Source organism: Nicotiana tabacum, chromosome 12, assembly GCF_000715075.1.
Source record: "Nicotiana tabacum cultivar K326 chromosome 12, ASM71507v2, whole genome shotgun sequence".
Classification (NCBI taxonomy): domain Eukaryota; kingdom Viridiplantae; phylum Streptophyta; class Magnoliopsida; order Solanales; family Solanaceae; genus Nicotiana; species Nicotiana tabacum.
The window spans coordinates 9627239-9640624 of NC_134091.1; the positions used below are offsets into that span (position 1 = coordinate 9627239).

The 13386-nt window shown below is 32.2% G+C and overlaps 1 protein-coding gene across 2 annotated transcripts; it reads left to right on the forward strand.

The window, feature by feature from the left end:
• Positions 1 to 10651: 10651 nt before the first annotated feature.
• On the forward strand, positions 10652 to 13122 carry LOC107806695 (protein SHI RELATED SEQUENCE 5-like). Of its 2 annotated transcripts, none has more exons than XM_016630907.2 (2): positions 10652 to 11873; positions 12431 to 13122. In XM_016630907.2, the coding sequence occupies exons 1-2, from the start codon at positions 11201 to 11203 to the stop codon at positions 12802 to 12804; spliced, it is 1047 nt and encodes a 348-aa protein (XP_016486393.2). In that variant the 5' UTR covers positions 10652 to 11200; the 3' UTR covers positions 12805 to 13122. The 2 variants fall into 2 exon arrangements, with proteins under 2 accessions (XP_016486393.2, XP_016486392.2); XM_016630906.2 differs by having other exon boundaries at positions 10657 to 11873; positions 12425 to 13117.
• Positions 13123 to 13386: the final 264 nt, after the last annotated feature.

The following is a 13386-nucleotide window of genomic DNA, read 5'->3' on the forward strand; positions in this document are numbered from 1 at the left end:
GGTTCTATGACGGAGGAGTAGGAGGACAAACAGGTTTGATAGAATGAAGAAAAAGAAGAATAATTAATTGAATTAGTGGTAGAGTAAGGTATGGAGGAAGAAGTTTGACTTGATAAACAAAGTATGTAAGCCATAAGAGATGTTTAGAATGTCTTCCATATTTTCTCATGGGGGATGTAGGAAAAGGAGGAAAATGTCGGTGCTGTGGAGATGGTGATAGAATTACAGGAGGAGTGGACATGATAAGAGATGATGCTGGAGCATGAGAAGGTATTTGAGAAGCATGTGGAGATGAGAGGACTCGATGAGTAACTGGAGTAGGAAATAAAGCAGAGGGAGATGATAAAGGTGGAGACAAGGAATGATCAAAGGAAGGCGGAGGGGGATCAAGAGTAGGAACTAAAGGTGATGAGGCATCCATAGTAGCAGGAAATGGATCATCGAAATTAGGAGCTGGAACATTGGTAGGAAATGTATGTGTTGGGCCTGAAGAAAGAGTATGCAGAAAAGTGAACTTAGGATACTTGAACGGAAATACTGTCTCCTTGAAGGATACATCCCTATAAACAAAGAATGTCCCAGTGGAGATATTGTATAACCTGTAACCCTTCTGAGAATTTGAATAACCCATAAAGATAGAAGGTATGACTCTTTGAGAAAATTTGTCTGTATTGTTTAAGGCAGTTGCATAACAAAGACAACCAAAGACTCTAATGATATCAAGGGTAGGAGGATGTCCATGAAACACCTCATATGGGGACTTTCTAGATAGTAATGAGGATGGTAGTCTAGGACTGAGGATGGTAGTCTATTTATAAGAAAGGATCCAGTGAGCACATATTCCCTCCAGAATTGTAATGGTGTATGAGCCTAAAATCTAAGAGCTCTAGCCAGTTCAAGTAAATGTCTGTATTTTTTTTTGCCACTCTATTTTGCTGTAGAGTGTGCACACAAGAGCTTTGATGTAAAATTTTAAAGAATGTGAACAGAGTTGAACATTGAGAATTAAAGAACTCAAGACCATTATCTGATCTTATGATCTTATTGTGGCATAAAATTGAGTTTTGACAAGTGTAAGAAATGATTTGATTAAAATAAATACATCACTTTTCATTCTCATCAAATAGATCCAAGTCATTCTAGAGTAATCATCTACAACGGTAATAAAATACTTGTATCTATTGTAAGTACATTGTCTATATGTACCCTATACATCCAATTGTACAAGTTCAAAAGTAAATGCACTATTCGTTGTACTAGTAGGAAAAGAGAATCTAGTTTGCCTTGCTAAAGGACAATCAGTACAATTCAGAGAGTCTTTATTCAACAAGTGATTCTTCAATGAAGGAATCTTTTGTAATACTGCTACCGGAGCATGACCAAATATTTCATGCCAAATAGAAGAATGAAGACATAACTTTGATGCCACACTAGAGGACACTGGGACTGGAGTAGTAGAGGCTGGAATTATTGAAGGTATAAAAGTGTTGAAAGCTGGAGCTGAAGATATTTCAGTTACATTGAAAGGTGGTGGTATCTTAGAAGGTTTAAGTATGTAAAGACCATCCTTCTCCTCACCAATCCCCCCCTGCCATTGTAGAGGTCCTGAAAAATGCAGAATTCAGAAAAGAATAATGCACAATATTTTAGTACTTTAGTTAGTTTTGAGACAAATAGCAAATTGTATTTGAAGTTAGGAACGTAAAGGACATTATAAAATTCTAGATCATTAGAAAGGGTTAATAATCCTGTATGTGTTACTGAGGTGGTGTTACCATTAGGTAGATGTACCTTACTAGAATTGGAAGCAACAGAATTAGATTAAGTCAAAAGGTCCAACCTAGAAACCATATGGTTCGAGGATGCAATATCTATTACCCAAGAGTTAGCCTCAGAACCTACAGAGAAACATGCATTAAGGAAGTCAGTTATACCTGCCATGTTTACTCTTGCATCTCTTACTGTTGGCTCTTTGTCAATTAACTTCAAAAGCTTATAGTACTGTTCTAGAGTAAACAATGGTATATTCTCGGGCCTTGATGAGCTGCCTATTGAGCTAATTCATTCAGATTCTTCAACACAACTCACATTGTTGGTTGTAGGTCCCCTGCTTCCTCCTGAATTTGACCCCTTGTCAAAAGTTCTCATTTTACTGAATTTGTGGTTGGGTGGATACCCTACCATCTTATAGCAATTCTCTCTCTTCATGTGATGGTAATCACACCGTAATGCACAGTTTCCATAATTTTTTTTGAATCTGTTACTCTGTATGGAAGCTAAGGCTTTAGGATCATTCAAATCAATCTGTTGCAAGGCTGGAGCTACCTGTGATATCATGTTTTATTGTACGCTTTGGTTTTCATCTTGCATAATCATGTTGTATGCCTAATTGATAGTGGGAACATGGACAATCAAGAATACTTGACTCCTTGCTTGTGCACAGGTTTCGTTTAAACCCATCAAAAATTACACCAGTCTCTGTTGCTCCATGTGTTCTGCATATTCCTTATGCTTTGTGTAGTCATATGCCAATGGTACCATAGACCAATACTCATCCGAAGCACATTTTAATTTTGAGTAGTACTCTCACACTGATAAACTTTCTCTGGCTAGTAGTACAGATTTCTCGAATTAGTTGATAGACTCTAGTGAGATTTTCTTATCAAATCGTTCTTTTAGGTATGTCCAATCACTATAGGCATTGGTTGAGTACATTATTCCATTTGCTAGTTCTTTAGATGCTGAATTAGTGATCCAGGATAGCACAAAGGCATTACATCACTCTCATTCATGTTCTAAGTCACCTTTTTACTATTCATTGTGACATTTTCCGTCTATGAACCCTAGTTTATTTTTTGCTAGTAAAGCAACTCGCATGGAATTGCTCTAAGCTGTGTAATTCTCTATTCCCGTTAATTATTGAGGGACTAGAACACTACCTAGCCTGTCGGAAGGATGTAAGTAGAGAGGATGCCTAGGATGTATGTGCGTAAATTTTTCTTAGTTGTCCTTCTCAGTTTCCAAAGTTGCGCTCGTCATTTTCAAAACTTGAAATCAGTGAGTCGAAAAATAAATTAAAGGTCGATCTTCAAGGAAGAGCTTACTCTTTCCAGGAATTTACAAATTTTGGGGGTGAATCGACGATTAACGCAAACCCTAAAATTTGCCCAAATCTTTGCCGAACTCTCTTAACTTCTCAACTCTCCAACGAAATAGAGTGGATATCTCAACACTAGCCTTCAATTCCTCAACGATTCTACTCGAAACCGTCATGAATCTGTGGCTCTGATACCATATTAAAAAGGGAAGGGGGGCTGTTCATCGAGCTAAGAAGGAGATAAGAGAGAGAGAGATAGAGAGAGAGAGAGAGAGAAAGAGAATGTTCTGGAGAAATTGGATTCTATTGTTCTCAATGCGTGTGTGTGTGTGTATATATATATATATATATATATATATATATATATATATATATATATATATATATATCCTCACTGACTACTCTAACAAAACATATAAGCAGCTATTAATACTAAACTAACACTAACTAATTATGTACAACTAACACTGCTAATGTACAACCTTGCACTGCACCTATTAGTTTCAACACCAAAAATACATTCTCTTCCGACAAATATTTTTTATACTAGTCGAGAGTAATCCTCTTAGGGCTGTGCATAATTTGGTAAATACCGAATTACCGTACCGAAATCGAAAATTTTAGTATTTGGTATTCGATATTTTGGTATTCGGTATAGTATTTGGTTTAAGTTTTAAAAAATATTAGTATTAGGTATGATATTTGGTATTTTAAAATGAAATACAGAAATACCGATACCGTACCGAAATATATATTATATTACACAATACACATATTATTAATTATAACATAAATATAAAAATCTAAAATTTTTTCTTTGCTTTATTCTCTAATTTCATCAATTAACTTTAACCAAGTAACAACACATTTCTAATGATCAAATTTATTCTTTTAGGTATAATTTTATCTCTCTGGGTTGATATTTGCTAGTTTTGCATAAAACTTTTGTCAAGAAATATTTTTAGTTTTGTACTTTTGAGTACTTTAGTTTAGAATATTATAGTCTATGATTCTATGCACTAGTTACTATTCAAATCGAATAAATCGAAGTTATCAAACCGAATAAACATAAACCGAAAGGAGAAAACCGAACCATACCGAATTTAATTAGGTACGGTATTGATATAGCATTTTAAAAAATCGAATATCGAAAATACCAAACCGAAATGTCTAACTATTGTACCGTACCTACTGACGAACACCCCTAATTCCTCTCGTTAATAAGTATAAGATTCATTTTATCAAGTAATTACTGAGCTGCTAATCATCTCAATTATAGTACATGAAAGTAAAGAAAAAAATTAATACGTTAAAGTTAACATCTTGATTCCATATGTCATTCAAAACTTTTGGAAGCAATTTCACTGTAGAATGAACTTAAACGAACATAATACTTGGTGTTTATCCCCTTTTGTCCTTATTTAAATTTTTTTAAAAAATATTAACCTCCATGAGATGACAGGGTTTGGCTTATATCCCTATTGCCTATCTAATCTCTCTATTGTTAATTAGAGTCTCGGATTCAAACTCTATAAATGAAAAAAATCCTGACAGATAATATATTTTCTTTTAATTGATCTTATTCGGATTAATCAGATTATCAAACCCCAAAATATTTACCAAATAAAAATTTTACAAAAAAATAAAATCTTACTTTTAACTGAGACGTGTTTAATTACACGGCGTGGGCCTTTTAATTGCTGTCGAAAGAAACTGAAAAACAAAAAGAAGAGTCAACTCCTCAACGAGTTGGTAGATACAGTAGTAGTTACTGTAAAATAAAGGCAAATTAAAGGAATGGCGCAGGGCTCGATAAAACTCTAAAAGGACAGAATTATTGGGAATAGCAAAATAAATCCAAATTCACTCTACTCTTTCTTTCACTCCTCAGTTTTCTCTTCACTCATTCGAACTCAAAATCGGCTCTTTTTATTACGTACTACTTGTCATCCCTCTTTTTGTCTTCTGCCTTGAATTGATTTTACCTCTACCAAATCTCCCCTTAAATTCACTTTTCTTCTTTGTTGAGCAAGGGGAACACTTACTTGGATTTTTTTTGTTTTTTTACCCGATATCAGGTACCTGCATTAGTTCATATTAAATTTGAATTTGCGGCAAAAAATTCTGCATTAACTATAAAGCGTTCTCTAATAAAATAGACTTCATGCTTAGGGTTCAACCCCGAAACAAGTAGTTAAGGCACTTACTATTTTTATGCGAATTCTCAACAAACTGACTAAAGAGTGATCGGCTAAATTTTAAGAAGCTCATATAAGAGGAGTTAGACATATAAGTTAATTATACTTAAATATTCCTTTGCTTGTCAAAAAAAAAAGAAGAAAATTTAGATAGAGAATTGGTAAATAGTATTGATCAATGGATTGGCAATTGGGGTGATATAAATAACTATTTTTGGTTGTAAAGCAAGAACTCAATTGGAGATTAGATAATATTGATTTACGTAACAATATATCTTTTTTTGTCTTGAGTTGATGGTCTATCGAAAACAGTTTCTCTATTTTATAAGACATGAATAAATTCTCTTGAGATCTCACGCGTGAGATTAAACTGAGTTTGTTGTGTTGTGTACAATATATATCTTACTGTTTAAAGACAAAAAGTAATAGCTCTTGGAACTACACCACATATGATCGGATTGAACATACATTTGAAATAAGGGGAAATTACAATGTACAATATTTTATACTTATTTGTGGAGAAACTGAGAATGAATTTAGTACAATTGCCAAATCTTCCACTACATCCTAGCAAAGTTTCCGAATTATATGAAACAGACAAAAGGCCCAAATATAGCGTGAAATTCAGCAATACGATTGATTAAATATACACTATGCTTTCGAGATAGTAAAGGTAATTTTGGCTTTTAGCATATTTTATGGGACTGACCAATTCTTATCATTAGCTCTTTATCGTTACACATGAAAGCATGTTGTATTTTCTTCCTTATTTTAATTTTCAGAACATGAATCCTAGAATAATGACATTGACACTATATATTTAATACGCAAAACACACAATATAGAGGAAAGACAGTCTCTACGTAGACCAAAAAAATGTTGCAGGGTCAAATAGTAGTGAAAAGAAACCTCGGGCCCCTAAAAACCTAATTTTAAAAAAGTAAAATTAAGGATTGATCATTTGCCTTTCACATTAAATATACACCACACGAATTCAAAATAATACCGTGACTACTAATTAGCCGCTCTTTAATCATTTTTGTGAAGGATCACGTACGGCTAGATTTGGTTTTTACTGGTCCATTCCCTATAATATAAATAATTCGTATTATAATTTGAATTAATTATTGGCAATAATTAAGGGAAATCATGTGTTCTTGTAATAATAAAAAGTGTGCCGTGACATATATACTAGTACTAGTATAAACAGGAAGAAATATAGGAGTATAACATATTGGTATTATTACCTAATCCGTTTCAATTTATTTGAACCTATTTCATTTGTGGTCTGTTACAAAAAAGAATGACCCCTTTCGGACATGTTTAGGACCACAAATTTCAAAAATCTTTATTTTTTCTTAAATTTCGTGTCTTGTCAAAGAGGTTCACATAAATTGAAATGAAGGGAGTAGTTTTTTTTCTCACCCGGTATACGGTATTCGTATTAGGGCTCAATTAGATCTAGATTTGCACCTAAAAGTCTTAAATTGAGGCGTAAAACGTCTTATAAAGATGATTTCATACTCAAAATTTAAATCGGAAAACTCTAATTAAGAATGAAAGAATATTTAATGGTTTGGTAATTACACAAGACGATAGAGTCATAGCATTATCCTTTAAAAAGCTGCCATAGGAGTTTAAAGAATGGCCCTTGACGAGTTTATGTCTTATCACACAGCTGCTTAAGGCACTTTTTAGGTAAAATTTGCCGTTGGCATAACACATCTCAATCATCTTGACTAAAAGATACTGTAGGTGGAGACTGAAGGGGGAAATTATATTGCAAATGGACAAAATAAATCTTGTCAATGTACTGACTAAAGAAAAGAAAGGAAAAAAAACAAAGAATTTTGGTCAATTTTACTGTATTTGAGATGCAAACGTTCTCGGATTAATAAATGTTTTTGAATGGTTTTTTTTATAATTTATTATTAATAAAAAGGAATATTTTGACTAATTACAGTGTACGTTGATTTTCATCATGTTCATGGTTGCTTTGTTAAGCTGAAGCATTAAGTATCACACAATGTGATGAGTGAGTGATGGCAGTCTAAGATTCCTTGAAAACCAACTAAAAAAACAAAAGTAAAGGATAGAAGTTAATGATATGATTTTTGTGATCGAGTTTAAAAGCGAATTAGCGAAATTGTTACACAAATAGCCGACAAGATCAATGTTTATTTTTTCTAGCCATTATACATATATATTTTATTAATTACATACAATTATACATACATCGTACATGAATAATACATATATTATACATTAGCCGATAATTTTTATTTTAAGGGATTAAATGACCGGTTATTTGAGTTAATTCTTCTAATTCTTTTTGGAGAAGGCTCTTTAATTTAAGCAATTTTGCTAAATTTTCTAAAATTGATTTTGTTATTACAAATAGTAACCATTGACTGCTGAATTAGGTAGCGAGGACTATCCAACTTGTTCGTTTAATGATTTGTGGAGAGCTTAAATTCCAAGATAGGAGATTAATTTTCAGATATTTAAGTTGCAATAAAAATCCAATGAATAAACAAAATTAATTCGTAGCATTTAAAACAACTAACTATCAACGAGTACAATCTTTGGGGAATGGAATCGTGAGTTCATGTTTAAAAAGTCTAATAGGATGACGGTTTAAACATTTAGAAAAATCTTCGAAAAGATTTTTTGTGAAAAAATATGGAATTTCTTTTTGAAGTTTGAAATATCTTACTCTCATTTTTGGCTTTTATTTTGAATAAACATATGTTTTAGAAAAAGAAGAAGAAGTTAATCTTTGGATATTTCCAAAAACTCTCCAAATCAAAACAGACTTGTGTTTATTTATATTACAGATTGATTTCACCGGATTCAACCAATTATTTTGATCGTGCAATATCAGTGTCATCAGGTCACTAACTTTATCGAATGCATACAAATTTTTCGAAAAAATGTTTACATAATCTTTATAATGTATCAGAAAAAGAGTAATATCATCACTATCCAAGATTTTTCTGTATTAACTCCCACAAATGTCTAAACTATTTTTATATGAGATTTTTTGAGTCCATTACTCAAATGATCATTTAACTATCCAAAATTATCTTGTAATGTCATCTTTCTTTCGTTTGTAACAGAAAATTCACTTAACTATGTCTATAGCATACAAAAGGTCACTCAACTAGATTTCTTAAACTTTTGATTGTCAAATATCTATTTTGCGCTCTATATTATCAACTTTTATCTTTTTTTAACTATTGTAACATTATACTTTTTTTTCTTTTTAATCTACATTATGAACTTACCTATAGAAAAAATAAATTTTATTTAAAAATAAAAAAATAATATTCTACCATATATAATATCATAATAATAAAGTAATGAGCATAATTTTCAAAAATATATAATGTATATTATAAAAATACTTTTATTTTAAATAATTACTTTTATATTAAGTGCATAGAATATATATTTTAAAAACTTTTATTTTCTTTCATTCTCAATTGTGTAAATAATTTTTGAGTTTTTCTTGTTAACATCAAAATTGTTATTACGAATAAATTGTTCTAATTAAATTATTTACTATGCTCAATATGTTATTATTCCAACATTATATATGCTTAATTACTATTTTATTCTTTTATTTTATAAATAAAACTTATTTATTCTATAGGGAAGTCCATAATTTAAATTAAAAGAGAAAAATTCATATAATTAAAAAGTTTATAAAAAATACAAAAGTTGATAACTTAGAGGGCAAAATAGGCATTTGACAATCAAAAGATTGAGAAATCTAGCTGAGTGACTTTCTAAGTATTATATACATAATTAAGTGATTTTGTTGTTACAAACGAAAGAAAAATTACTTTAGTAGATAATTTTGGATAATTGAGTGACTATTTGAGTAATGGACTCTAGATTTTTTGTTGCACTATTTTGGAGTAAATTTGTATCTAATACTACATCTGTTCTAGTTTATGTGAACCTATTTCCTTTTTGGTCCGTTCAAAAAAGAATGACCCCTTTCTAAATTTGGTAATAATTTAGCTTAAACTTATAATTGTACCCTTAATGAGAAGCTTTTATAACCACTGAAATATTTTGTGCCCATTTTTGACTTGTTTAAGACCACAAATTCAAAAGTCTTATTTTTTCTTAAACTCCGTAGTCAGTCAAACAAGTTCATATAAATTAAAACGGATGGAGTATTGTTAGTACTATTATTACTAAAATGTTATTTCTTGTTATTATTGTTGTAAGACCTTTTGATTATGTCTCATTTACGAAGACACAGCTGACAGACTGTAGCCATACCCTTTGGTAGCTAAGAATATATTAATTGAAGTATACATTTTGCTGATTGGCTGCTACTGTATAACACTAATATGAGTACTCTACTCAGGACCCCTCCCTTGTTACATCAAAAGAGTTGACCTAAAGATATGGACATCTCTATTACTCTTCATTTCACTTTTTCATAGACCAGTTTATAGAAGTATCCTTCCACATAGAATAAAACTCACCGCTTAATAACCAGTCAAAGCTAAAATCATTAGCCAGAGATTAGAGTAGAATACGAGACATTTATCCACATATAAGAATACTTTAGAGGAGCTTTTTATATCTGAAAGAATATCTTCCTATAGTACAAACGAAAATAAAAAAGAGAATCAAATGCTAATAACAAAAAGGATAAAAAGATTTCAATATCTGTGACAAAGCTAAGAATTCTAACAAGGGTTTTACAAAAATATAAGAAAATATATCACCAAAAAAGAATATAAGAGTGCAACCTGAAACCTAAACTAATTTTTGAATTACTTCTGCTATACACTAAAGTTATCTTATATTGAAAGGATTCAATGATTTAACATAAAAAAATAATTTTATTTTGTCTCTTTAAAAATAAAAATGGAACTCCATTTGAATTTTTTAGCTCCCGTGTTGATTGACAAATATTATACTTTCAGGTCATCTAAATATAATAATATATAATTATTCAAAATAAATAAAAATCACAATGTATAATCTAAGAAGTAATGAATAAATAATCAATACAATAAATTAAAATACGCTAATATTGGTAAATATTAATAAAATTGGCAATTTATAAGTTAAATTCGATTAAAAATTATATAGTAGGCTGGAGTAGGGTTAATTAGGGACTGTGATTCTTGCCCGTCGTGATTACAGCCACTTATGTCCACGTCCATTGATTGGTCTGTGATACGAAAATTATTGAAATGGCCGTAAATTTGTGTTTCCTCATTTGGTATTAGTATGATAGATTTCTTGGTTGGATTGAAATTGATTTTTTTACGAAAAACCTTCTTAATTATGGGACGGTCAGAAAAAAGTAGAGCGTGTTTTCCGGTGCAAGGACGAATAAGCAAAAGCTGATGCTCAGCCACGTGGATATTTCTCAGCCGTTCGATTACCATGCAAGGCCACGATTACTTCCTTGTTGATGAGATTTTATAGCCCAACTGCAAGAAAACTGTAGAAAAGAAGTGGCAACCTTTTTTGTTCCAAGAAAAATATTAGTGTGAGAAAAAGAGAGTGAATTAGTATGTGTGAGAGAAAATTTAAGAGAGAGACAAGAAAGATGGTACTGTTGTATAAGTCTTAAATTGAAGGAAGAGGTAAAGCAGTAGTGCAGTGGCCATGGCGGCGTAGCAGAGCTGTGAATTTAATGCAAACCATAAAAGAGAAGTGCAACCATTTTCTTTTCCTTTCGTTTTCCTAAAAATATTGTCCTATAATTTTTCCTCAAAAGCTGCAAAGTTTTAACCATAACCCCAAATTCCAAAATCCATTTACTTTGTTCTCCCCCCCTAGTTATTCTCCTATTTTTTAACTAGGTTGGAGAGGGCATGAATATGCAGTCAAAATTAAGGATAGACATAGAAGCTAGTAGTAAAAAATGTCTGGTTTTTTTACACTAGGTGGTGGAGGTGGAGGTGGAAATAAAGAACAACAACAACAGCAAGAACAAGATCAATTAGCTACGAATAGTTTGCTTTTATTCAAGAACGAAGAGATCTACAACAAGGGTTTTGAATTATGGCAACAGTACTATCAGTTGCATCAACAAAGAGCACAAACCCCACAACATCAAGTGCAAGAGATGGATTTCTCAGTTGGAGTGGGACCCAGTAACAACAGAAGAATTATCAGTGGTAGTAGTAGTAGTAGTGGAAATAACAATATTGTCGGTGATGATAATAATAATCATAATTATAGTAATTCTTTTAGGGTAATGAGACCAACAGGGGGAAGTAGTAGTAGTGGAGTTGGGGGTATGAATTGTCAAGATTGTGGAAATCAAGCTAAGAAAGATTGTCCACATTTGAGATGTCGAACTTGTTGTAAGAGCAGAGGATTTCAGTGTCAAACTCACGTTAAAAGTACTTGGGTTCCTGCTGCTAAAAGACGTGAAAGACAACAACAACTTGCTGCTTTGAACCAACAGCATAATCAACAACAACAAACTCAGCAGTTGAGTTTGAGAGCTGATTCTAATATTATTCCCAAAAGGCCAAGAGAGAACCCCAGCTCCTCTCTTGCTTGTTCTCGTTTGCCCACCACCTCGTCAGGTAATCTTTAGGAGCTCAAGGTTGTGAATTTTCCTTAAAATATGAGTTCATACCATAATATTTATACTACTAATCTTTAAGGTTTTCTCATACTTTATATTTTTGGTCTTGAGATCGGTTGAACTCATCTCTTTAACTATAGGAAGTACAATCATTTCTTGTTTATTTTCAAGGGAATCATCAATGAACTTCAGGGTATTAATTAATTCACTTCTTTTTTTATTTTAATTTTTTTTCAAGACGCGTTAGAGGACTTAATCAAACGTCTTTTGTGATGCTAAACTACAAAATATGTGGGGGAAGAAAAATGAAGAAGAACAAAAACCGTGATACACATGCTACATAGCTATATTCATTATTTCGTGACCAACCCTATACTCCTTTTTTTTTAATTTTTCATTTTTCTACTGTTAAGAAGTAAACTTGACGAAATAAAAGTTATTGCATTGTTGAGTATTGTACTTCATCTTTTTTCTTGTGTTCTTTGAAGTAATAATGATACTCCTTAGTTCATTATTTGATTTGTACTAAGGTGCTTTTTTGATTGCTAGGGTTAGAGGTAGGTGGTCATTTTCCTGCAGAAGTAAGTTCTCAAGCAGTATTTCGCTGCGTAAAAGTTAGTGCAATTGACGATGCAGAAGATCAATTTGCTTATCAAACGGCTGTTAATATAGGAGGCCATTTATTCAAAGGAATTTTATACGATCAAGGGCCAGAGGGTCGATATAGTGGTGGTGGAGAGAGTTCATCAGGTAGTGGCGCCGCTCAACAAGCGCTGAATTTTATCACCGGCGCCACCACTTCCACCACCGCAGCTGCCGCCACGAGTCACCAGCAACAACATGGTACAATGTTCGATCCTTCGGTATATCCAACTCCTATTAATGCTTTCATGGCCGGTACGCAATTCTTTCCACCGCCAAGACCTTAAACAGAGAGGCGAATTCAGAATTTAAATTTTAATTATGGCATTTTGGCTTAGGAAGGATTACTAAAGAGGCCGTAGAATAATCTAATTCTTGATTTTGTTTTAACTTCATTTACGTCCATTTAGTTAATGGGAAGGAGAAACAGAAGTTCCAGCACTTCTCCTTGAAGTAAGACATTGGTTTCTTATAGGATGTTAGTTTTCTTGGGATTTCAAGAATGACTTTTATTTTGTTATTATTACTAATTATTACACTATTTGTTGATCTTATCGGCAAGCTTCTTTTTATTGTGATTTTTGTAGAACGAATTAGCTGGAGGAATGATAAATTTGTTTCCGACCTCGATCCGTAGAAGCAACCACTAATACTTTCATTAATTAGGGTAGGCGGTCTACATTAGACCAGACCCCTTGGGGTGAAGCCCTTGTCCGAATCTTGCATGAATGCGGGATGGCTTGTGTATTGATTGTCCTTTTTTTTTTTTTTGAATTAGTAGGAGAAAGTTTAATTTCTATATGCTATATAAGGTCATTTTAAAAATAATTATAACTAATTGTTTATAATATAAATTAGCAACTTGAGAA

What these genes read in the sequence shown, in the direction of transcription:
- LOC107806695 (XM_016630906.2), top strand. Translation starts at nt 11,201, where the DNA reads ATGTCTGGTTTTTTTACACTAGGTGGTGGAGGTGGAGGTGGAAATAAA. An exon ending in TTTGCCCACCACCTCGTCAG is followed by an intron (nt 11,874 to 12,424) that starts GTAATCTTTAGG and finishes TTTGATTGCTAG; the next exon opens with GGTTAGAGGTAGGTGGTCAT.